This window comes from Mandrillus leucophaeus, unplaced genomic scaffold (assembly GCF_000951045.1).
Source record: "Mandrillus leucophaeus isolate KB7577 unplaced genomic scaffold, Mleu.le_1.0 Scaffold64, whole genome shotgun sequence".
Classification (NCBI taxonomy): domain Eukaryota; kingdom Metazoa; phylum Chordata; class Mammalia; order Primates; family Cercopithecidae; genus Mandrillus; species Mandrillus leucophaeus.
The window spans coordinates 5,040,430-5,065,403 of NW_012106919.1; the positions used below are offsets into that span (position 1 = coordinate 5,040,430).

Below are 24,974 nucleotides of genomic sequence, written 5' to 3' on the forward strand. Positions count from 1 at the left end.
TTCCACCTGTGTAGGTGGGAAAGGGCAGGGCGTCTTCTCACCATAGGTCATCCAGGGTGGTGGGACTGACTTCTCCCCATGGGCTCCCACATTGCTCCTCCCTGTAAGACTGGTTGAGCTGCACAGTGCACCTGAGTGGGGGTGGAGAGGGGACAAACCAAACAGCCTGGGGAAAGTATGCCTGTGGCGTGTTCAGAAAATGTAATTAGTAACAGCCCTCGCCTCTCACCACACAACTCTGCTGGTCAGGGCAGAGCTGGACGGGAGAAGCCAGACTGATTGTGCTGCATGGCTCCCAGGCTTGCTGCAAACCTTTCAGTTTGCTCTCACCATGACCAACAACTGTCCAGGCTTTCAAAAACTCAAGTCAGTCACCCCAGCTCCCCAGGGAGACCTGAAAGGTGGCAAGTGCCCATCTGCCCTGGGGAGAGCGTTTTGAGGTGGTCCCCAGCCTCATCCTTTCAGCTTCTCTTTAGGGCCATTGGTTGTCCTCCTCTCCCTGCTTTTAATAAGGCCCCCTTTGTCCCTCTTGTGGAGAGCCTGGGTTAGGAGGTGGAAAGAATGGCTGGGGAAAGAACGACATCTTTGCTGACAAATGGAACCCTCAGGGAGAGCCAGATGCCCAAGTGACAGCCAGTCTGCCAGAGCTGGAGCAGGCTTGGCACCTTTCCTCCTGGCATTGTGTGGGCCTGGTCACCCGCCGATCCTTGGGCTAAATCTGGTCTGAACCCAGCAGTGGCTGGAAGAGTTACTAGGCCAGAAATACAACTTCTAAGGCCTTTTGTAAAGTGTAGAAACAGACAGGAGGGAAGAGGGAGCGGGAATAGACAAAGCAAGCCTCGGAAATCAGAATAGCAGGTCTCCATCAGACCTAGCAGAATCACAGGCTGTCGGCTCTCCCTTTATGTAAAGCCTTCACCGTGGCAGCAACCTATCGGGCTTAGGTGCCAAGTGATGGTGAGTTCTTTTTTATGTTTTCAAAGATGATTTTATCGAATTGACTGAGCTATTTTTGAGAATTGTCAAAAAGAATGTCTACTCTTTAGTTTCTTAAAGAAAATAGGCTTCTCGTTAGTTCATAAAAGGCACTTGCTGTGGCCCTGCTTGTTGGCAGGAATGAAGTTTTGGGCTTATTTGAAAACTTTCAAAAATGTAAAAAGTTGTTGCAGAAAGTAAGAGACCGTAAATAGATTGAGATACTTCCTACCCTCTGCCCAATGCCCTAGGAGTTACGAAAAGCTTTTCATAGGTTTGGACTCATTTGCCCCTCCTTGCTGCCCTGTCAGAGGTCAGAGCAGGTGGGGTAGAAGTGTCCCCTCTTACAGTTGAGGTCCCCAAGCCCCAGGGTCAGAGACCTGCTCAAGGTCACAGGGAATCAGGACCTTCCTGTGCATCACACCCCTTACCCCACCGCACTCTCTACGGCGTCCTGGTGTCTCACACAGTCGCTTTGTCATTTTCCATACACACCTTGCTCGTCACTTTTCTTGACCCCGTTCTCACAATAAGTTGCTAACTTTTCAAGGATGTTACCAGAGACTAATGACTTTTGATATGACTTTATTTGAGGAGAAACCCGGAAGAATAGAAGAGCCTAAAAATTGGCATTCAATTATCGTAACCATTTTTCAGTTTTGAAACCTCCGAAGGGAAATACTGTGAATACTGGCGCAGACACTAGTATAATTGACTGGTTGAATGTGAAATGGTAGAACAACAGAGACAGAAAAAGAAAACCTTAACAATAAATAATTAAACAGGTACCTTCTAATCTTTGGTTTTTTGGGGGTGGGGGATGGAATCTCACTCTGTCACCCAGGCTGGAGTGCAGTGGTATGATCTTGGCTCAGTGCAAGCTCCGCCTCCCAGGTTCACACCATTCTCCTGCCTCAGCCTCCTGAGTAGCTGGGACTACAGGTGCCCGCCACCACACCCGGCTAATTTTTTCTGTTTCTTTAGTAGAGACAGGATTTCACCGTGTTAGCCAGGATGGTCTTGATCTCCTGACCTCGTGATCTGCCCGCCTCAGCCTCCCAAAGTACTGGGATTACAGGCATGAGCCACTGCACCCGGCCGTACCTTCTAATCTTTTAACATGCAACTCAGTTTTCACAACAATCATGTGAGGTAGGTTCTGGTAGCCAGCCTCCTTTTCAGATGAGCAAACTGAGGCATGGGAGAGTCAGGTAAGTCTAAGGCCCCATTTGTAATTATGGGATCCAGGATTTGAGCCCAGGCTCTCTGCTTCCAGAATGATCTTACCCATTTCACCATACTACCTCTGAATAGATAGGTTCATGTTCACGTCACTGCTTTAGGAACACATGAACAAACCCAGAAGCATTTTTTGAGTGTTTCCCATGTGCCAGCCTGATTGCCAGCTATTTTTGTATACATTATTGTGTTTCACTTAACACAGAGCTTAGGGCTGGAACAGAGCGAATGTGGAGGATTGTCAAGATGGCTTGCACTCTGAGGTCCATTCCTTAGCTCCACTGGTTATTTTATTCACTCAGTTGACGAAGCTTGGTCCTTAAAGTCATAGCAGTAGATTTGAGCCTTTGGTCAGACCTTTTTAACTTCCTATACTTCACATGTCTCAAAGAAGATATCTTTTATCTATTGTTGTGTAACAACTACCCCACCACTTAGTAGCTTAAAACAACCAATACAGTATTTCTCACAATTCTGCAGCATGGATTGGGCTCAGCCAGGAGGTTCTTTAACTGATCCTGCCCATGGTCCTGTGTGATTATACTCACACGATGAGTCAGCCAAGGGTGACTTTCTTTTCCTGTGTATTCTGTCCTCCTTCTTTTCCTATATATTCTCTCCTTCTCGTGGCCTCTGCGTGTTGTTTCCTCACCAGGTTGCTAGACTTCTTAAATGGCAATTCAAGGCTCTCAGGAGCACAAAAGCAGAAGCTCCCACCCAGGCCTTTCAAGGTCTGGGCCTGGAATTGTCCCAGTATTATTTCTACTGCATTCTCTTGGAGAAAGCAAGCCACAGCCCTATCCCACATTTAAGGGGAGAGGACGACACAAGACAGAGGCTACTAGGGCATAAAGGTCAATATCGCAGACTCCCACAACCACCTTGGACTCTCTTTCTCAGAGTCTATTCTTATTTGGCATATAGTTCTAACCAATTTAATTACTGATTTCTATACCTTAAAAAGCCCAGAAGTAACATGTTTTGAGGGGGAAAAGCGCTGCTTTAAGGACGTATATGAACATCAATGAAAAATGATAGCTGATAGTCATCAACAAGGAGGGAGACAGAGAAACCACAAAAGCAGGTATGACTCAGCACTCTGGGAAACTTTCCACAGTGACCCATTCTGTAGGATATTTATATTTCTGAAGCTCCATTCTACCTAATTCAGCCAGCAGGTTTTAACCGTTTGGGTTTTTAAGCTTCGGGGTCAAAGTTTTGGGGTCAGAAATGCTTCATTCATTGAGACTGAGAAAGAGTAGCTTATAAATCGACACTGACCATAGACCTTGATTTTGTGTCCCCACCCAAATCTTATCTTCAGTTGTAGCTCCCATAATTCCCACATGTTGTGGGAGGGACCCAGTGGGAGTTAATTGAATCACAGGGGCAATTTTTCCCATACTGTTCTTGTGGTAGTGAATAAGTCTCACAAGACCTAATGGTTTTATAAGAGGAAACCTTATAAGAGGTGGCTCTCATTTTCTTTCTTGTCTGTAAAATGTGCCTTTTGCCTTCTGCTATGATTGTGAGGCCTCCCCAGCCATGTGGAACTGTGAGTCCATTAAACCTCTTTTTCTGTATAAATTACCCAGTCTTAGGTATATCTTTATCAGCAGCATAAAAATGGACTAATACAGATCTTTTAATCAAAGACGTGGTAACTAATCACAGAACCACCTGTCCTTTAGAAGAAATGATCCTTGGATTGCTTTTCAAGCAATGGAAGTTTATGATTGTCACATTGTCAGTTGTGATTATATTCAAGGAAGTGTTATGGACTGAATGTTTGTAGTCCCCCCAGATTCATATGTGGAAGCCCTAACCTCCAGTGTGGCATATTTGGAGATGGAGCCTCTAAGGAAGTAATTGAGGTTAAATGTAGTCAGTGTGGGGCCCTGATCCCATAGGACTGGCGTCCTTACAAGAACAGATATGAGAGAGCTTGCTCTCTCTCTGCACACACCCTTAGAAAAGGCTGTTTGAGGCCACAGAAAGAAGGTGGCCATCTGTAAGCCCAGAAAAGAGCCTTCAACAGGAACCACATTGGCTGGAGCCTTGATCTTGGACCCCTAGCCTCCAGAACTGTAAGAAAATAAATTTCTGTTGTTTAAGCTACCTAGTCTGTGGCATTTTGATAACAGCAGCCTGAGCTGAGACAGGAATATTACATACACTGGAGACTTTTGACCCCAGAGACTTTTGACCTGTTGAAATAGAGCTCATCTTGTCCTCTCTTCAGCTCATGCAGGCATCCTCCCAGCTTGTACGGGGGCCTTGCTTCTCTGGATTGCACTTTGATTTTCCAGTTTTAAGTGACAAAGGGAGAGTCTCTTAGGGAGGTTAAAGTTACTCCAGTAATTCCAGGATATTTCCAGCTCCTTTTGAAATCCTATGTTTGTGATTCTGGGTCAAGTAATGTCCAAGCCGGTGATTACATTACTGGTAGGCATGTTTCTCATGCTGGGCCACGCCCTCCATCCCGTGTTCACGATGAGCACCAACGGTCTCCAAGAGCCCAGAGCCAGTGGCTGCAACGTTGGGAAAATTCTTAAGTGACCATCAGTGGTTTTGGCTCATGTTACTACGATCGTGGGTTCATATGCCATCTCATTTTTAGAAATGTGTGTTTTTGTACTCCTGTAATTACTTTTTAATAAAGATATTTTTCCAGTCCTCAGCCCCACTCCATAGCAAAGCAAAGGACAAGAGCAAGTAAGGGCTAAAACATAGAGTGTGGAGGGTTTTGCTCAGGCCTTATTTTGCTGTGGGAGAATTTTGAAGGCAGGAGTGGAGCTGCCGTTTGTGGTTTGGTGCTGTGGTGCCTGTTAAAAGTGGCTTTAATGAGAGTGTAAGGTGCTGCACACTGAAGCCCTGTGTTTACTCAGCTGCCTCCTGCCAGCGGCCACAGCTGGGATGGCTTCCCTCGCACGGCGTCTGCCCACAGCCTTGCGCCGAGGCCCAGGGGACTCACAGGGAAAGGAGCTGGCAAAGGTGAAGCTGGTTTTCATGGTCTCCTTAGGAGCCCGGCCCCTGGGAGATGGGTCATACTCCCTGAATGCTGTGCTGCTGGTTTCCTTGGAGGATTCTTGCTGCAGGCCAGGCCCCGTATTCTCCACACTCACCACGAGTGGCCGGGTGTGACTTGACACAGTGTGAAAGTGGTGGGGCGCGAGTGCTCAGGAGGGCAAACAGCCTGCGGCCTCCTTTCCCCGGCTGCAAAGCTGCCACTCGGCTCTGCTCCGGCCCGGGTTTCGGGGAGCCAAGATCCACTTGGGCAGGCCAGAAGCCTCAGACTGCAGACTTCATGGTGTGCTCCTTCCTGCGTACTCACGAGGAAGAGACTAGGCAGTCCAGCATCCTGGATCAGGTGGAGGTGTTTCGAGTCCATATCTAAATCTTTTTCTCAGAGCGCCCTAAGCAGGCCGCTGTCTTTGATCCCCATGGCTCTGTTGTTTATCTTGGTGTAATTCATCACTGTAATTTAAGACGTGGAGAGAGCAGAGTTCCCATCCCAGGCAGGGGAGGCACAGTGCAGGTTGGACTGTGCAAGGAAGTGGTAGCGTGGCGAGGTTTGTGCCGCGGCCTGCAAGCAGGGCTGCGTGCTCCCCCGGCAGACTGTGGCAGAGCCAAGCCCCTCACTTGTAGGGAAGCGTGTCTCCTAGATGCCCCGGTGGTGGAGGTCTGCCAGCGTCTCTGTGCTGTGGGGAAGGCAGCCAGAGGGCTTCAGCCATAACTATCTCAGCCGCTCAGCAGGAGACCAGCAGTGTGTCTCTGCACTTAGAACTGCCATGGGCCATGGTGTTAAGCCCAGGAGAGGTGTGCATGTTAACAACCTTGTATTGCTTAGTTGCTGAGACCAGAAGAACCAGGTCATTGCCTCAGCTGTTAGCTACTTCTGGTTCTCACAAACTCCTCCCAGTGTTGATAGAGAATGGTGTCCTCCAGGCATGCCCTGGGTGTAGTTTTTTTGGTATTATTAGGGACTCATGGAGAAGCGCTGTGGGTGTCCCCCACACTGCACTTTGGAGATCATTCTGTGATTCCCAAGTCCTGCTGATTCCACTTCCTTGGCGCTCTGGGATTAGATATCCTAGGCTGCCCATCTGCTTGTTCATCTTTCAGCGGAGATACCCTGCAGGGCTTGTCCATAGCTTGAATTTCAAAGCAAAAGCCAGGCATGCTTTCCAGCCTTCAAATATTGGTTCAGAGAATTTGGCTGCTGAAACTTCTGTGTACCTGAGGCACCAGCAGGCCCGGGACACGAGTGAATCCAGGTGGCCCGAGGAAGAGCCTTCCCACGGGCCTCAGCCGCCACACAGAGCCTCTGATCTGTTTCCCCTTGCAGAATGGGCAGTCTCCTGTGTCTCAAGACCTCAAGCAGAAACCTGTGGCCCTCCTCCTCTATCCTGAAAGTCCAACCAAATCCAGGCCTTCGTTATGAGACCTGTTAGTAAACATGAGCTAATTCCAGTTTTTGCCCCTCTTTGTCCTTCTCAAGTTCCAAGGTGATCATTGCCTGTTGTCTATGGGACTTGTGTAAGCTAACTTCCCAAATGCAGCTGTGAGACAAACATTTTAATTAAAAGGCAGAAGGGCCGGGAGATATAAACACTCATGTGCCTGGTTGTCAGTGAAGGCGGTGGCGTTCAGCGTCCAGGGGCTAATTATATTCTCTTCTCTGGGACTCACACAAATATTGCCACAAATGGTCCTGACTGTCAGACTGAAGTCATTTATCTCCAAGTGTGGGGAGCAGTGAAGCCCATACATCCAGATAGATTAGCTCTTACGGACTCTTCTGGGAAGTAGCAGGTGGGTAAAACTGAGAGCATCAGCTATTGCACCCTAGCTGGAGGTTTTCACAGAAAGCTGAATCAACTTGTATTAGGGGTTCTGCATTTTAGAATTTTCTCAAAGACCTAGGTTTGGGCCCTAAAATGCAGCCATCAGAGCAGGCACACCTTAAAAAGTAGGTAATGAGTGGCCTTAGTGCCTGGGCAGCCTTCAGTACTGGCCGCCTTTGGTTGTCCCTGTCCACTGACCCTCCTTCCTCCCATGCTTTCACCTTTGCATTCATCTGCAGCCTCAGTTATCATTGACCAGCCTTGCCACTTACCTGCCTCCACCCTTCCTTCCCTAAGTTCAAGTACATTAGTTTCCTAAGGCTGAAGTAACAGAGTGTAGCACAAACTGGATGGCTTAAAAGTTCTGCTTCTCAGAAAGTACAAAATCTAGGTGTTGGCACAGCTATGCTCCCCGCAAAGGCCCTAGGGAGGAATCTTTCCTTGCCTCTTCCTAGTTTCTGGTGGCTGCTGGCAACCCTTCATGTTCCTTTGTTTACGGCTGTGTCACTCCAGTTTCTGCCCCCATCATCACGTGACCTCCTCTGTGTGGGTCTCTGTTATGTCTTCTTTTTTTTTTTGAGACAGAGTCTTACTCTTTCCCCCAGGCATGAATGCATTGGTGCGATCTCAGCTCACTGCAACCTCTGCCTCCCAGGTTCAAGCAATTCTCCTGCCTCAGCCTCCTTAGTAGCTGGGATTACAGGCACGTGCCACCACACCCAGCTTATTTTTGTATTTTTAGTAGAGACGGAGTTTCACCTTGTTGGTCAGGCTGGTCTCGAACTCTTGACCTCAAGTGATCAGCCTCTGTCGGCCTCCCAAAGTGCTGGGATTACAGGCATGAGCCAAAGAGGCCTGGCCACCTCTTTTCTTATACGGATACCAGAATGACTCTACCTTAACTAAACATAACATCTGCAAAGACCCTGTGTCCAAATAAGGTCACATTCTGAAGTTCTGGGTAGATGCACATTTTGAGAGACACTATTTGCCACTACAGGTTTCTCCAAGCTGTGCTGTCCTGTGACTGAACACTGACCCCGTTGCTCTATTGTGGATGTTTGGGAGGATTAATACCAGCCTGTTTCTGCTCACACTGCTTTCTCTGCCTGGAATTTGCTTTACAGCCTGTTGTCCATGGTGTGACCATCATTCATCTTGTAAGACTTAATGGTGCAGCTTTGCCCCCACTGTGGATCCCCAGCGGGAACACCATCCCCCTCTTCTTAGTGCGCATGTTCTGTCATGGTCTCTGGATCACTTGACTGTACTTACTCTTTGAGTGGTGCTCACCACTGATTGGAGCGTAAGCCCCCGGAAGGTTTCTTTTACATCCGGGTCACAGTACTGGAGACTTAGCAGGTGCTCACCATTTATAACTGCTTTTGATGGAGTTGGAGAGGCTAGTTATTAAGATTTTTCTGAATGTAGCATCCTTAGCTGGCTTTCAGGATAGTGACTGCAAGCCCTTAAAGGAGATCTTTGCAGATTTTACTCTATGACAAGAAAACTTTTTAGTGCTTTTTCTGTCAGCATGTACTTAGGTAATGAGAAGAATGACCTGGCATATATTTGGGGAATTAGCATGCAAGAAGTTCTTTGACATTTTCCACATGTGAAGAAAGCTGTTTTTCTTGACCTAGCTGAAGGGATCAAATTCATATTTGAAAAGATGTGGCTAAAACTTGAAAAGGACTTGTCCATAGGGGATGTCTTCATCTCTTCTCCCTGCTCAGGGAGAAGTTGCAGGCCATAAAGTGTGAGGGCATCAGTCTGGATGAGCTCTAAAGCTCAATGTTAATTTCTGATTTTAATAACATGTAAGAGTACAAGTTTGATTGCAGAAGCCACAATCAAGTTCACGGGAGGGTGAATGAATGGGAAATAGAAGGGACTGTGTGTGCATCTGTGTGTATGTGTGCATGTGTGCACACATTTTTTTAGGCTTTGGTTCCTTTAGCTACAAAATAAGGGAGTTAAAATGGAGGTGGTTTATGGCCACAATTGTTTCCTTCAAGTATGTAATAGGCTTTCACGAGAAGGGGGGACTTGGGTTCAGAACAAAGCATTGGGTGAACCAGTGGTAGAACTGAAAGGTCATTTCAATGTGAAAATGAACTTTCTTTTCAAGCAAAGGCTGGATGTCATCTGGGAGCTTATAAAAAGAATTGGTATATGGATGCCAGGCACAGTGGCTCACGCCTGTAATCCCAGCACTTTGGTAGACTGAAACGGGTGGATCTGTTGAGGCCAGAAGTTTGAGCCAGCCTGGGCAACATGGTGAAAACCCGTCTCCAACAAAATACAAAAGTGAGCCAGGTGTGGTGGCATGTGCTACTCTGGAGCCTGAGGCATGAGAATTGCTTGAACCTGGGAAGCAGTAAGCTGAGATTGCACCACTACACTCCATCCTGGGCGACAAAGGAGACTGTGTCTCAAAAATAAAAATAAAAATTGGCCAGGTTTGGTGACTCACACCTGTAATCCCAGCACTTTGGGAGGCCAAGGCAGGTGGATCATCTGACGTCAGGAGTGCAAGACCAGCCTGGCCAACAAGGTGAAACCCTGTCTCTACTAAAAATCAGCCAGGCGTGGTGGCCTGTGCCTGTAATCCCAGCTACTTGGGATGCTGAGGCAGGAGAATTGCTTGGACCTGGGAGGCAGAGGTTGCAGTGAGCTGACATATGCCACTGCACTCCAGCTTGGGTGACAGAGTGAGACTCCATCTCTAAATAAATTAATTAAATAATTTTTTAAAATATTGATATATGGATTGGGAGATTGGACTGATGGACTCTTGATTTCTCTAATTCTTGAATCTCTGCTTGGGTGAACACTAAGATTCCTTCCATTTCTAAAATTTTGAGGTTCAGTATAAATTGAAGTGAGGTCATGCTTTTGTGCCTAGGGACTATGTGTATATTCTAGCCATCAACCAACCCCATCCCTGCTGCAAAATGTTCACGCTCATTATTAGTAATGAGATAATAAAAATTTTGTGTTTGTAGAATGCATTATAGTTTATAGATGCCTTCACTGTCATCATTTCATTTGCTCTTCTCAACAACCACATGCGGTAGTCAGTATTATGTCTTTATCAAAGGCCAAGGAAAAGGCCAAGAAAGGGGAAATGACTTATACAGGATTACAGGGTAGGTAGCAGGAGTCTAGACCTTCTGGTATCTAGTACTCCTTCTATAGTGGATGCCTCCCTATACATAGGTTTGATTTTCAGGAGACTGAGAGTTGGCAGGAAGTACTGCATAAAAACAAAGAGTAGCATAGCTTTGTGGCCCCAGTCCCTAAGGAAGACTGCAGAGTGGACCCATCTTGGCTCATTTCCCATGGCAGTACCATCATGGTGGGCCTCTGGGGGAGGTTGGTACAGGCGCACATGGGATCAAGTTGGCTGCTTCAACATATATGGCCATATAAGCTCATGGTGGCTATCGTTTATGAGTTATTTACTTTGAATAAGCACTTTAAAATGTGTTATTTCATCTTCAGCGTAGACCTAAACCAGGCGGGCTGCTCCTCTTTAGGAAGCAGGAAAGTGGAGGGCGAACTCCCAAGTCTCCAATATTTTTCCTGGTGTAAATGCCAACTAGCTTTGAAGTCTCAGAATGTCATAGAACTTGGAATCATCTCAATGGATATTTAAGCTCATGAGACTTAACCTGCCTTAGGGCGATGCCGACCTCAGCCAGCACCTGGTATACTCGGATCTCGCAGGCTGCTGCTGGAGGTTCTGAGTAGCTGCCTGTACCAGGCCTGCCCCAGTCAATTCATTAGCCTTTCAGTAAGACATTTTATGCCGCTGAGTATTTTGGAGCCCACTTATCTTGGTAAGCAGGGTTTTCTGTACTGTTCTTCCCATCCTGCAGATGAAGAGTATGAGGTTTGAAGAAGTGACTAATTCGTTCAAGTTGAATGAATGAGGGAGAGAGCCTGGAGTCGTGTTGTCTGCGGCCAGAGTCTGTACCAATTGCACTGTGCGTGCCTCCTCCCGCAGCCTCTGTGCAGACTCAGACATGCACAGAGCATGGGGAGGCAGTGGATGGTCTAGGTATGCAGGGCATTAATTTGGTTTGTATTTTTTCCTTCAGAATTTATCTTTAAAAAATGTGTCTTTCAGATTTTTGTGCATTAACATTTGAACTGTGTTTTGAGATGCTTCTTTCCAGGTCTGTTTAAGAAATGTAGCCCAAGGGCGAGCCCCTCTTCTCTGTTGCCATGGCAGTCATATAACAGTTGTCAACAACACTGGAAGTGCTTTCGTGGTTGATTAGACACAAAAGACCACAGCCTTTCTCATTCCACCCTCTTTGTCTTGCAAAGAAAGTAGGCCAGTAGGCAATGTGGTCAGCAGTGAGTTTTAAATTAAAATGTAGCTGTCGGATTCCCTTAGACCTTTATGTAGACCCATTGCTGGTCTGGCCTTCCCAGGAGTTCAAGTTTGGACCAGCCTAGACCCAAGCCGGTTGAGGAGGTTTTTATGCATTGGTCTCAAGCAAATTTCTGTCACAACTAGGTGTACCTTCATGTGCTGTTTTCTACACATCTATGTCGTCTGGGAGAGGGTATTTCTTTCCTGGGGTTGTGACTAGGCAGGCATGTTGGCACGCAGCACCAGTTGAGCACAGAGTCCTCTATCTTGGGAAAATGCTCCTTGTCATAGGTTTCTGAGGGGGCTGAGTCCGCAGTCTATACTTCAGGCTCCCCCTGACAGCAATACAGGGGTCCTGTTCAGTCAGGCTACCACCTTTTCTCTCTGAATGTAACGGTGACAACAGAGGGGGCTAGTTTCTAACCAACTTGATTTTTCTTGCCTCCCACGTTTCCCCAAGATTGTCTGGTCTAGAGATTGGGGTTTGTAGAAGGATTTGCTTTTGTTCATCTCTGGGGCCTTTTTTGCCTCTGAAATTCCATGATTTTATGAAATACATATTCAGGACTCATCTTAGGCCTATGGGAATTCTAAGATTGCATGAACAGAGAAGCTAAGCCTGCAAGTATTATATACCCATGGAGGAACCAAAGGACGTGTCCCCTGTGTGTCAGGAATTTGCATAGGTGAGCTTGTTGAAGGGGCAAGACCACCTTCCTCGAAGACATCACAAGTCACGTGTCATCATCTTCGATACTGCAAGTTTAGGGACAGATCAACGGAGCCTGGAGGATTCGAAAAGGCTTCCTGAAAGAAGCCAGTCCTGCTTTGGCTTTGTGGTTCCTTCCATATTTGGAGGGTAGAGAGGAATCGAGGCAGGAGGAATGCTGGGCGCTGACAGTGGTGGAGGGAACGGCTGCCCCCTGCGTCCTGGCCTCCTGGGGCTATGACCGAGGCCATGGCGTAGTAATTAGGAATGACTGATAGCCAGTAGCGAGGGAGAATGTAGAAAAAAATGTAAACAAAACAACCTCACCTAGTCACACTTACTGCAGCCTGGGACAACCTGGGACAGAGTGGGGATAGATGGCCTCCACCTCCTGATGGAACCTAGTGTCTTCACTGCATTATGTACATGGCACAGCTAAGTGTTAAGATGCGTAATCATCTGGAGTAATCAAGAAGACTTAAATCATACATCACAGACCTCACTATCTTCAAAACGATGAAGAAAGGCCTGGCGCAGTGGCTCACACCTATAGTCCCAGAGCTTTGGGAGACCAAGGTGGGCAGATCACTTGAGCTCAGGAGTTCAGGACCAGCCTGGGCAACATGGTGAAACCCCATCTCTTCTAAAAATATAAAAATTAGCTGGGCGTGGTGGCACGTGCCTGTAGTCCCAGCTATTTGGGAGTCTGAGGCAGGAGAATCTCTTGAACCTGGGAGGTGGAGGTTGCAGTGAGCCGAGATTGTGCCACTGCACTCCAGCCTGGGTGACAGAGGGAGACTGTCTCAAAAAATAAAAGATGAAGAAAGGCATATTGGATTTTATCCCAAAAGGTCACAACCATTTTATTTAAGTCGTGCACTTGAGTTATGTGTTTATTTAGTTACTTGGAAATTCTCATTCCCTAATATTGCTAGATATGCTGGGCATCAGACAGACCATCCTCTGTAGGTGAGAGCATGCACACTCTTGCAGGTGTTTATCAACTTCTCCCTGAGATCCCTTCAGCTCCAGCGTTGGCTTCTCAGCCTGGGAGCTGGCCAGGCTCTGAGTCATCCCGTTGCTTCTCTGAGAGGGCAGAGCCAGAGGGAGTGCAGGACGCCCGCACTTTCCCTTTGTTTGGTATTTTTGAGCAAAGGCTCTCACTCCTTAGGAAGACTGTGAGAGCTGTGCCTGTGACACCCAGGGCTGGCATCTCACGGCACCCACCCCCACCCTGGGCACTTCCTGGGACACCAGGACTTTGCTCTGAGGGGGCTGTCAGGTAGGCTGTGGACTTGGCTCATTTGGAGAGCTGGCCCATTTGGAGAGCATCTGCTGAGGCCCCATGCTGGAAGGCAGTGGGCCAGGAGCCCTGCTGGAGACAGAAGCCACTGCTCGGGGCAGTGCATCGCACTCACAGGGTGGAGGGTGAGAGACACAGCCAGGAGGCTTCGACCCAGCCATCCCCTCACCCGCCCCAGCTGAATTAGTGGGATTCCCTTGGCCCCTCCTCGCAGCCTCGCTGAACAGAAAACCAAAACTCAGCAACCACGAGACAGTTTTGAGTTGGAGATGGTTCTGAGGAGAACTTCTGATGATTGCCTTTTAATTTTTAAATTTAGATCAAGGTAATACTTTTCTATTGGGAATCCGGGGGCCTGGAGATGTTTCTGTATCGTTAGAGGAGGGGATGAAGTAGGTTTGAACCCTAGTGGGTGTGTGTGTGTAAACTGAGTCTTACAGCCATGCAGAGGGGCTCCTTGCCTCCCAAAGCCCAGGCACTCCGGAAAAGGCACACACAGGGCTGAGAGCTGAGCTAGGCACACCAGGGAGAGAGTGTGTGTGTGTGTGTCTGTGTATGTGTGTGTCTGTGTGTGTGTGTGTGTCTGTGTGTGTGTGTGTATGTGTGTAGAGAGAGAGAGCAGGGAGAGGGCTGCGATGAATATCTGGATGGGGTAGGAATAAAAAAAACACTTGCCTCTCTGGAGAATGCCGTGGACAGGGGGCAAGGACGGGGTTGGAGCCACATTGACTTGGAGATTGCTAGGTGAGACTTTCAGGGCAAGCAGAGTGGACTTCTGCAGGAAGAGCTCTCGTGACACACAAATCTCCACACAAGGCCACCTCCTCAGGAAGGCTGCACCCTGTCCCAGGCAGCCAGAAGCTCTTCTCCATGGTTACTTAGACCCACGTGTTCCAGCATGAGAGCACACTCACTGTCATGGGGTTCATGCTCCATGTACTGACTAAGGAGGAGCTCCTTCTGTCTATCTTGATATTCCCAGGACTTAGCAGACACAGGCACTCAAATATGGAATGACGAGTGAGCAACTGAGTTAATTGAATGATCAAAATTTTTGAAATGCAGATTTGCTGTTAGGAGTCTTAGCTTTACTTCCATTATGCAAAGTTGGTCTCACCAGATTTCCCCTGATAGTGTTCCCCTGCCTCACATGACTGTACATTATCTAGGACAACATTAAGTACCAACTGAATGCAGGCACTGCCGGGGATATAACTCAGAAAGCTTTGCCGTGATTCTACTCTTAAGCAGGTTAGCTGACTGACTTCCAGATTCAACTCTGTTAAAGTCTTGAAGCGGAGCTCCAAGGGGAGCCAAAGGGGTGGGTCGACAGAATTTCCAGCGGATGGTTTGGGAACTCCCTTGCCTTGGTGTGAAGTGAAGATCCCTGAGCCACCCTGAGAGTGTTGGAACACAGTGCGGTCATCCAGGAATCAAAGGGAGCCCCGTCCTGGTGCTCCGGCTACTGCAAATAATCCTTGTAAGCCGATCTGCTTAGCAGAGTACTAGAAAGGAAAATCTAAAGGGCAAGATAAAAATATATCTGTGGTATTTAACATGGTGGTGGTTGGAGATGTCAGCACGTACACTGTTGCACAGAGGCTGCATGTTACCGGAAAGCCCAACTTGGAGGTTTGTAAATCATATCAGAGTTCCAGGTCTCCTACTTACTGACTGCATGCTGTTGTGCAGGTCATAGATTTTTAAGCCTCAATTTTCTTACCTCGAATGACTATGAGGGTGAAATGAGAATCAGGTATGTGCAAACCCTTGCTGTATCATTGCAAGGTGTTCTTCAAAGTGGCAAGTGTCATGCACTGTAGACCAAGAGCATATTCTTTTGCTGTCTAGACTCATTTCCAATTGTAAGTGCCCTCTCACATCCTCTCTCCCACTTGTTGATGGTACCTGTTCTTTGTTCTCCTGCTGCTCTCTGACGACCAAGCAGAGGATAGGTTGGAGACCTAGAATATCAGAACATGGATAGTCACCTTCATACCCCTCTGCCAAAGGCCAGAGATAGCAGTCCAAGGGGCAGGGGGACCCAGAAAGATCAGGTGGTCTCAGTGGAGGCCCTCTTTTTTTTTTTTTTTTTTGAGACTGAATTTCATTCTTGTTGTCCAGGCTGGAGTGCAATGACGCAATCTTGGCTCACTGCAACCTCCGCCTCCCAGGTTCAAGTGATTCTCCTGTCTCAGCCTCCCGAGTAGCTGGGATTACAGGCATGTGCTACCACGCCTGGATAGTTTTTGTATTTTTAATAGAGAGGGGGTTTCATCATATTGGTCAGGCTGGTCTCAAAGTCCTGATCCACCCGCCTCAGCCTCCCGATGTGCTGGGATTACAGACATGAGCCACCGTGCCCGGCTGAGGCCCTCTTAAGTACACTCTGCCCTGGATGGCTGCAGTTGTTCTGGTCTGTATAAAACCTAAGTTCCAGGATTCCTCATACCCAGGGGCACCGAGGCCTACGGGACAAAACCTTGAATGAGGACCTTAGAAACATGAATCTATACTTTGTTCTTTCACTTATTAGCCCTGCAACCATTAGTAAGCCTCTTGCCCTTTTGGGGGGTTCCTCAGTTTCTTCTTTTATAAACCGAGGAAAAATAGAAAAAGTTCTTGGGTGCCTAAAACTAAATGTAAGTTATGAGTTATAACTTCTTCCTCTTTCAACAAAGGGCTAGATGGGATGCGGCTAATCACAGGTCCAGGAGAGGGCACAGAAGCCACTTGGCCATGGGGCTTAGTTTCAGCTTTAAGTTCTCATCCTGGAGACCAGAGGTGTGGTAGAACCCAGTGGACTTCTGTATGAGATTATCTTTGATATTGTGTTCCTTGACCTGACTCTAAAAGAGGATTTTTCATTTAGGACCTGCATATTCAGTGAAAAAGCTTTGCGTTAATTTTGTTCTTTTTTTCTCAGTATCCAACGAGCAGCACTGGTGGTCCTAGAAAATTACTACAAAGATTTCACCATCTATAACCCAAACCTCCTAACAGCCTCCAAATTCCGAGCAGCCAAGCACATGGCCGGGCTGAAAGTCTACAATGTAGATGGTATGTGCCTTGAAAGGGTGTCTGCAGTGCTCATAGGGGCACAGTTGGGTGACTATTTAAGCTTCATGGTACGTTTGGTTCTGCTTCCTCACTGGGCCTACCTTTATGGTACATTCTCGTTTCAGAACAATTTCTGTATTTTATGTAGGCAGACACATTTTTAGAGAAGTGTTGATTTACTATCTACCTATGTGGGAAGCCTGTTCATTTTGGGATTTTATGATTGAAAACAGCAGTGGTGTGTGTTTCCTGCCTTCTGCCAGGCTCACCTTATATTGGAAGCTATTAGGAAAGGGTTGCTTTTCAAAATTTGTGCACATTACCCACAGACTCAGAAAGCTACCTAAATCATTAAGACTAGAAATCTCAGTCGTTCAGGCATCTGGTGAGATACCTACAGGCACTTCTTACTCGTGGCTAGGAGCCGGAGTTGAGTGGGTGGCAGGAGGCTGGAGGCCAGGCTGGGTAAGTCCAAGCTATGTTTCAGGGTATCAGATGGTTAAGTGCAAGAAACAGGATGCGGTGTCATTTCTTACTGGGTACATTGGGTGAGGGCAAGAACTTTGCAAACCCTCGGAGAGGATTATATTGTCAACAAGTCAAGTGATTTATATACAGTGTCAATTTTTGGTGGTAATATCCTCCCAGTTATGTAATTGTTTATTTTTTGGCTATATGAGGTGTGAGCTCCCTCACGAAGCCTGAAGGATTGATAAATTTAATCTGTGATCTGAAAACTTAGCAAAGATTCCCACTAGTGAAACCAAGTCACCAGCCAAGTAGATCATCCATAAGAAAGCCAGAAATCTGCCTATGTTTCTGAAAAGTTAAGGTGGTCAGTGGTTAGGACAGGACAGGACTTCTGAGTCTGTATTCATTAATGGGTCATTAATATTGGTATTTCCTGTAAAAGTTGTAGCTGCCGTGACATTCCAGCATAGCTTGCTTTCCATTGTAGATTCAGTGTCTCATGTCCTTTGACTTTCTTTTTTGTCTGTCTGTCCTTGTTCTCCCCATCCCTCTCATTCTGTCTCATTGTTTTGTTGCTGAAATTTGATGTCCCAGCTGTCCTTATGGCCAAACTGAAACTTTATGTAACAGATGGTAACATCTTCAGCACACTCTGTGTGTTGTTTTTGGCCAACATTTTAATTGTCAAGCATTCTTCATCCCCTTCTGAGTTCTTTTTCCATTTCCACTGACCAGATTGGGGTTTGGGGAGATTCCTCTGCTCTCTTGCCTTGGACATAGTGAATGCGGATCTGGGGCACAGTTCACCCTCCTGGGAAGTGACCTTTAGGATTTGTGTATGTGTGTTTCATAGGGGGTGGGTAGACAACATTGACAGATTGCGGTACTAGTTTTCTGCTCTGTTTCCCAGCCTCGTGGTATTAACACTATTCTTTCACTGTCCTTTCCCCAAAGGCCCCAGTAACAATGCCACTGGCCAGTCCCGGGCCATGATTGCTGCAGCTGCTCGGCGCAGGGACTCAAGCCACAATGAGTTGTACTACGAAGAGGCTGAACATGAACGGCGAGTAAAGAAGCGGAAAGCAAGGTATACTGCCCTCCTGATGCCAGTACCCTCTTACAGACTTTTAAATTTTTATTTTTTTTTTATGTATTTATTTATTTGGAGACAGAATCTCACTTTGTTGCTCAGGCTGGAGTACAGTGGCAAGATCTTGGCACACTGTCACCTCTGCCTCCCAGGTTCCAGCGATTCTCATGCCCCAGCCTCCCACGTAGCTGGGATCACAGGCGCCCACCACCATGCCCAGCTAACATTTAGTATTTTTAGTAGAGAAAGGGTTTTGCTATGTTGGCCAGACTGTTCTCAAACTCCTGACCTTAAGTGATCTGCCTGCCTCAGCCTCCCAAAGTACTGCGATTACAGGCATGAGCCACCATGCCCGGCCTCTTACAGACTTTTAATCTTTCCTTTTTTACCACTAGTCTGAGGTTTCTGTTTAAAAACATGACCTGTGGGGACACCTTTGGAGTGCACCTTGCTCCAGTGTTTCTTAAACTGAAGGATGTATGAGCATCACTGGGAGGGCTGTTCAAATACAGGATGCAGGTTCCGGGCTCTGCCTGCAAAAGCCCTACTCAGTAGGTGTGGAGTTGGGCCCAAGAAATGGCATTTCTAACAGATTCCTGGGTGGTGCTGGTGCTCCTGGCCCCCTGCCCACACTTGAGTGGGCCTGTTCTGCACCCCTGGACCCTTGCTGGTGTTCACCATCAGGCCATATTCACTGAAGGGGACAGAGGTGCATTCCATCATGTGTGCTGTGCCTCTTCCTGTTTCCCAGGGGCTGCTAGTGTGGGTGGCTGGACCAGGGAGCACGCAGCTCTGCTTCTTTGCAGGGCTGCTTCTGCACCACCAACCACCTCTCTCTGTACAGAGCCTTTTATAGCCAGTTGGAGAGGCCTTAGAACTCTTTTCATCTAACCATTGCAGAAATGAAAAAAGGACTTAAGTACATTTCCCAAGCTCATTGGTGACAGAATTGAGAACAGAATTCATCTCCCAGTCCTGGGGCTCCTTCCCCCCGACGCCTGGGGCCCCTGTTCCACATGTTATTTTTGCTGTTGCTTTTCTTTCTCCCTTCCTCCCTCTCCACCTTCTGGGGGACAGCTAAGGAAGGATGCAAGCAGCATGATTGGGCCTTGAATATGTTGGCAGGTCAGGCCACAGGAGGGTGGACAAGTGGCATTCTATTCGCACACCCTGTGGCAGGCACCATCCTAATTACTTAGTGTTGCATCACCTTCTAGGCTGGTGGTTGCAGTGGAAGAGGCCTTCATCCACATTCAGCGTCTCCAGGTCGAGGAGCAGCAGAAAGCCCCAGGGGAGGTGATGGACCCTAGGGAGGCCGCCCAGGCCATTTTCCCCTCCATGGCCAGGGCTCTCCAGAAGTACCTGCGCACCACCCGGCAGCAGCACTACCACAGCATGGAGAGCATCCTGCAGCACCTGGCCTTCTGCATCACCAACGGCATGACCCCCAAGGTGCGCTGCTCCGGGCGGGCTCTGCCACCGTCATCCTGGCTTGTCACTGAGCTTGGCCAGTTGAATTTTACGTGTTACTAGAAGTGATAAAATCGAAAGGCTTCTCTAAAATGTCAAGTAATAAGAATTCGTGATTCTCACTTACTTTATGCCATGTTAGTACAATTGTTTTTTTAAATATGCCTTTTGAAGGCCTCTGGATTCTAACAGAGGAGAGAATTTCACTTGCAGACAGTATGGAATAGTGATTGGAGACAGTACAGAATAGTGATTAGGGGTGCATTATGGACTCTGGAGCTGAACTGATTCATTCTAACCTGGCTCCTCCACCAACTAGATGCATAACCTTGGGCACATGGCAATAGCTCTGTGCCTCAGTTTCCTAACCTGTTAATTGGTTAGGATAATACTAGTAACTATCTCATTTGTATGTTTTGGGAACTGAAAGAGTTAATTCATGTGAAGTGCTTGAAACGGTACCTGTCATATGATGAGGATGGACTAAATAGTTCTTATTATTATTGGTAAAAAATAGAATGGCATGAACCCAGGAGGCAGAGCTTGCAGTGAGCCAAGATCGCACCACTGCACTTCAGCCTTCAGCCTGAGCGACAGAGTGAGACTCCATCTAAAAAAAAAAAAAAAAAAAAAAATGCCATCAGGCATTTTGGGCATTACAGAATGAGTTTTACTGAGTGGTCTTTTAGATTACGATATTTAGGACACCTTAAGGAGTGTTACAAGAAACAGCCAGGTATCTAATAGAGGGTTGTGGCCAAGGAGGCAAAATAGAGTAAAGATATAGCAATTGACTTCTCTACAGAGAGGTGGGTTCAAATCCTAGCTCCACCACTTAATTGGTTTGTGACTGTGCTCAAATTATTCTACCTTCTATTAGATACACGTCTGTTTCTTGTAATATCCCTAAAGTGTGCTAAATACCATAATCTAAAAGACCATTTGGTAAAACTAACTCTGTAACGCCCAAAATGCCTGACAAAGCAATAGCATTATTTTTACCAATAGTAATAATAGCAATTTAGTCTGGCCTCTTCATATGACAGGTAGTGTTTTAAGTACGTCACATGAATTAACTCTTTCAGTTCCTCTACACTTGTTTGCTCTTGTATCAATGAGGATAATAATAATACCTCTCTGACAGGGTTGTTGTGTAAGAATTACATTAAATATAGCAACATGGCATGTAAATTGCATGGTAGAGAGTAGATGAGCTTGGCATGTGGCACGCGTGTAACATTTGGTAGCTGTTTTTTATAAGGACCTCTGTTTATACGCTGCACTATATGTGTATCCTGCTGGTTACATTGTCAACCAGTAACTACCCTTAGGAAAGCAATGTAGAAATAGTAAGAAACCAAAAAGTTTTCTGTATTGACTCACTAATCTCTCTCCTAGGAAAGCTATTTAATACAATAATGTATACACATGATTATACACAAAGGTGGTGTTTTGCAAAACAATCTGTAATACTTCCACAAGGGAAATAATTTAAAACATAACAGTGGCTTATAAATTATGGTGTATCACCTGTTGAATCATGAAAGAATCTGTTAGAATACTAAGTTACAGGAAATAGAATTCAGAAACATGTGAATACTGTGGTTGCAAATGAGGAAAATATGTCTGCAGGTATAAAATGATGGCTTGTACCATGTAGAACCAAAACAGTTGTTTTTCTTTTTACAAGATTTTAGACAGTTTCCTGGTTGCTTTTTGTTTCATTTAAAAATTTTATACTTTTCTGAATTAAAAATGATAGCTGTTTTTGGCATAGAAATCCAAACATTGAAGAAAAGTATCATATGCGGAAAATGAAGTTTTCATCCCCCGCCCCAAAACAGTTTTTACGGATAAGGAGTTGGTATATATTCTTTCAAATATCTGTGGATGTTTTTTATGCTGAATTGGGAAAACAAAACAGAAATAAGGTCATTGCTCTTTCTTTCTCTCTCAATCTCTGTGTGTGTGCGTGTGTGTGTGTGTTTGTGTGTGTAAACCACAGGCACATGCCACCATGCCTGGCAATTTTCGTATTTTTGTATTTTTTTTGGTAGAGACATGGTTTTGCCATGTTAGTCGGGCTGGTCTCGAACTCCTGAGCTCAAGCAATCTACCTGCCTCAGCCTCACAAAGTGCTGGTATTACAGGCCACTGCCCCAGCCTATATATATCATTGATTGATTGATTGATAGCCTATATATATCATTCATAGATGGATAGAGATTTACATACTACATCTCTCTATATGATGTATATTATCTTTATATATGTAGAGAGATATAGATATATAAAACTTTGCTTTTTTTTCTTAAAGCTATCCCTTGGCTGTCTTTCCAAGTCAATACATATAGATCTTACTCATACAGATCTAACTACAGATAAAACTCATTTCTGGTAATAGCTACATCTTATTCTACCAAATACCATGATTTATTCAACTGATTGTCTGTTGATGCACATTTGGATTAAGAGTTTTCATTAGTCAAAGCTAGGGGCTGGTTGTATTTGTTAATCAGATTTTATTGGTACACAGCCATGCCCTGTTATTTATGTATCACCTATGGCTGCTTTCACTCTGCACCAACAGAGTTGAGTAGTTGTGACAGAATATGGCTTGAAATGCTGAAAATATTTACATCTATGGAAAAGTTTGCCAACCCCTGGTTTAAACAACATTGAGGTGAATGCTTTTTTACATATGTATTTGTACAAGTATTTCTGAAGCCTAGGTTTCAAGTAGAGGAAAAGCCAGGTCAGCGTTGTAGATCCTACCAAACTGCCTTCCTAAGGGGTGTTCCTTTTGCATGCTTTGCCTCTAACATCTGAGATTTATTATTTCCCACATACTCGGGAGCATTGGATGTTATTGTTTTAAATCATTGCCCATCTAAGAGGAGGAAGTTAGTTTTAATTCTTCTAATTTATATTTCTTCTTCTTTTTTTTTTTTTTTTTTTTTTTTTGAAATGGAGTCTAGCTCTGTCGCCCAGCCTGGAGTGCAGTGGCGCCATCTCGGCTCACTGCCAGCTCCACCTCCCAGGTTCACACCATTCTCCTGCCTCATCCTCCCGAGTAGCTGGGACTACAGGCGCCTGTCATCACACCTGGCTAATTTTTGTATTTTTAGTAGAGATGGGGTTTCACCATGTTGGCTAGGATGGTCTTGATCTCCTGACCTTGTGATCTGTCCGCCTCAGCCTCCCAAAGTGCTGGGATTACAGGCGTGAGCCACCGCACCCAGCCTATATATCTTTAGTTAATAATGTTATAGAACAACTTTTTTTTCTTTTTTCTTTTTTTTTTTGAGATGGAGTCTCTGTCGCCCAGACTGGAGTGCAGTGGCACTATCTCGGCTCACTGCAAGCTCCACCTCCCAGGTTCACGCCATTCTCCTGCCTCAGCCTCCCAAGTAGCTGGGACTACAGGTGCCCGCCACCACACCCAGCTAATATTTTTTTTTTTTTTGTATTTTTAGTAGAGAGGGGATTTCACCATGTTAGCCAGGATGGTCTCAATCTCCTGACCTCGTGACCCACCTGCCTCGGCCTCCCAAAGTGCTGGGATTACAGGCGTGAGCCACCGCGCCCTTCCGATAGAAAAATTTTTATATGCTAACTTTCCAATAATATTTATTCTTCTATAAAATTATTGTTTCAGTTTCATTTCTCCAATTGTTGAGTTATTTTCTTTTTCTTATGATTTATAAGTGCTATATTTATATTGGAAGTGTGAGAGTATGCAAGGCCTTACTTTCTGCCTTACAATAGATGCTCCACATGAAAAATATACCTGGCAGTAGCAGCAGGGTGTGAATAAAAGAGGATACCAGGGCAGGTGCAGTGGCTCACACCTGTAATCCCAGCACTTTGGGAGGCTGAGGCAGATCAATCACCTGAGGTCAGGAGTTCGAGGCCAGTCTGGCCGACGTGGTGAAACCCCATCTCTACTAAAAATACAAAAAAAACCTAACCAGGCATGGTGGTGCATGCCTGTAATCCCAGCTACTCAGGAGGCCGAGGCAGGAGTATCACTTGAAATGGGAGGCAGAGGCTGCAGGGAGCTGAGATCATGCCATTGCACTCCAGCCTGGATAACAAGAGCGAAACTCTGCCTCAAAAATAAAAAGAGGATACTAGTTAAAAACTGTTCTTGGCCGGGCGCAGTGGCTCACGCCTGTAATCCCAACACTTTGGGAGGCCAAGACAGGCAGATCACTAGTGGTCAGGAGTTCAAGACCAACCTGGCCAACATGGTGAAACCTCATCTCTACTAAAAATACAAAAATTAGCCAGGTGTCGTGACATGTGCCTGTAATCCCAGCTACTTAGGAGGCTGAGGCAAGAGAATCACTTGAACCTGGAGACGGAGTTTGCAGTGAGCTGAGATTCTGCCACCTCTAACCTGCGCAACAGAGTGAGACTGTCTCAACAAAACAAAATCTGTTCTTGACTCTGTCTGGGACCTGATTGATATATTCCAGTATGTTTCTATCTGTATTACTGGCTCATTTCATTCTTCCTTCCCCTTATGGCTAAATCAGTGTATTTATTTGATTTAATTCACATGCTGTTGAACTCCTAGTATGTGCTACGCACATTAGAAATTCAAATTAAAAAAAAAAAAAAACATACTTCCTGCCCTTCAAGAGAGTGAAGTGTAGTGTGGGGAGCGGACACGAAAGTCAGCGATCACTTTGAAAGTAAAGGGTCACACGAGAGTCAGTGATTACAGGAACCTGGAGGAGCACATGTTAATCTGCCTGAGAGGTTCAAGAGAGGAGGCTTAAGAAGATTTGAAGGGCAGAGAAGAATGAGCTGAATGACAGTGTTTAGCTGGAGGAACAGCACATGTATCAGAACTCTATCAAGCCAGGTGCCACTGGAGCAGAGAACTCAGGAGAGGGAAGGAGGCATCAGGCCTGGGCATCTCCTGGACTGGCCGTGTGCCCACGTAGCCCAACATGGAATAACCATTGCTTGCTTACCATGCCAGGCATTACTATGAGTGCTTTTTGAGAGCTAACACTTTCATCCTCATGGCAGCCCTGTGACTCAGGTAGTGTCACTGCATCCACTAATAGAGAGTGTAAATGACTTGTGCAGAATCACTGCCAATAAGTGGTAGGTCATGCATTCTTGTTCATGCAAATATATTCAGCTCGTATTTCCTGACTGCTCCTTTGGGCCCGACATGGCCCTGGCCCTGAGAAATGTTTGGTTCAGGAGGAGGAAGACATGGAGAAACACGTCCAGTAGGGCCATACCCTAAGAATGGAGTGATGCAGCCGTAACGGCTTCCAGCCAGACACTGACCCCAGCCACCCCATTTTCCCTCCCCTCCATGGGTACCACTATGCTTGCCCTTGGTGGGTAGGAGGTAAAGGGGAGTGAAGAAGTCCAAGAAGTCTTCCCTCCCCAGTAAT

General features: G+C 46.2%; 1 protein-coding gene across 1 annotated transcript in view; it reads left to right on the forward strand.

The window, feature by feature from the left end:
• Positions 1-24,974, forward strand: part of VANGL1 (VANGL planar cell polarity protein 1) — a 55,516-nt gene that overhangs the window by 23,278 nt on the left and 7,264 nt on the right. Inside the window, exons 5-7 of the mRNA XM_012000820.1 lie at positions 16,387-16,520; positions 17,946-18,078; positions 19,299-19,533. Of these exons, the coding sequence (XP_011856210.1) occupies positions 16,387-16,520; positions 17,946-18,078; positions 19,299-19,533 (502 nt within the window). The remainder of the gene's footprint in view (positions 1-16,386; positions 16,521-17,945; positions 18,079-19,298; positions 19,534-24,974) is intronic.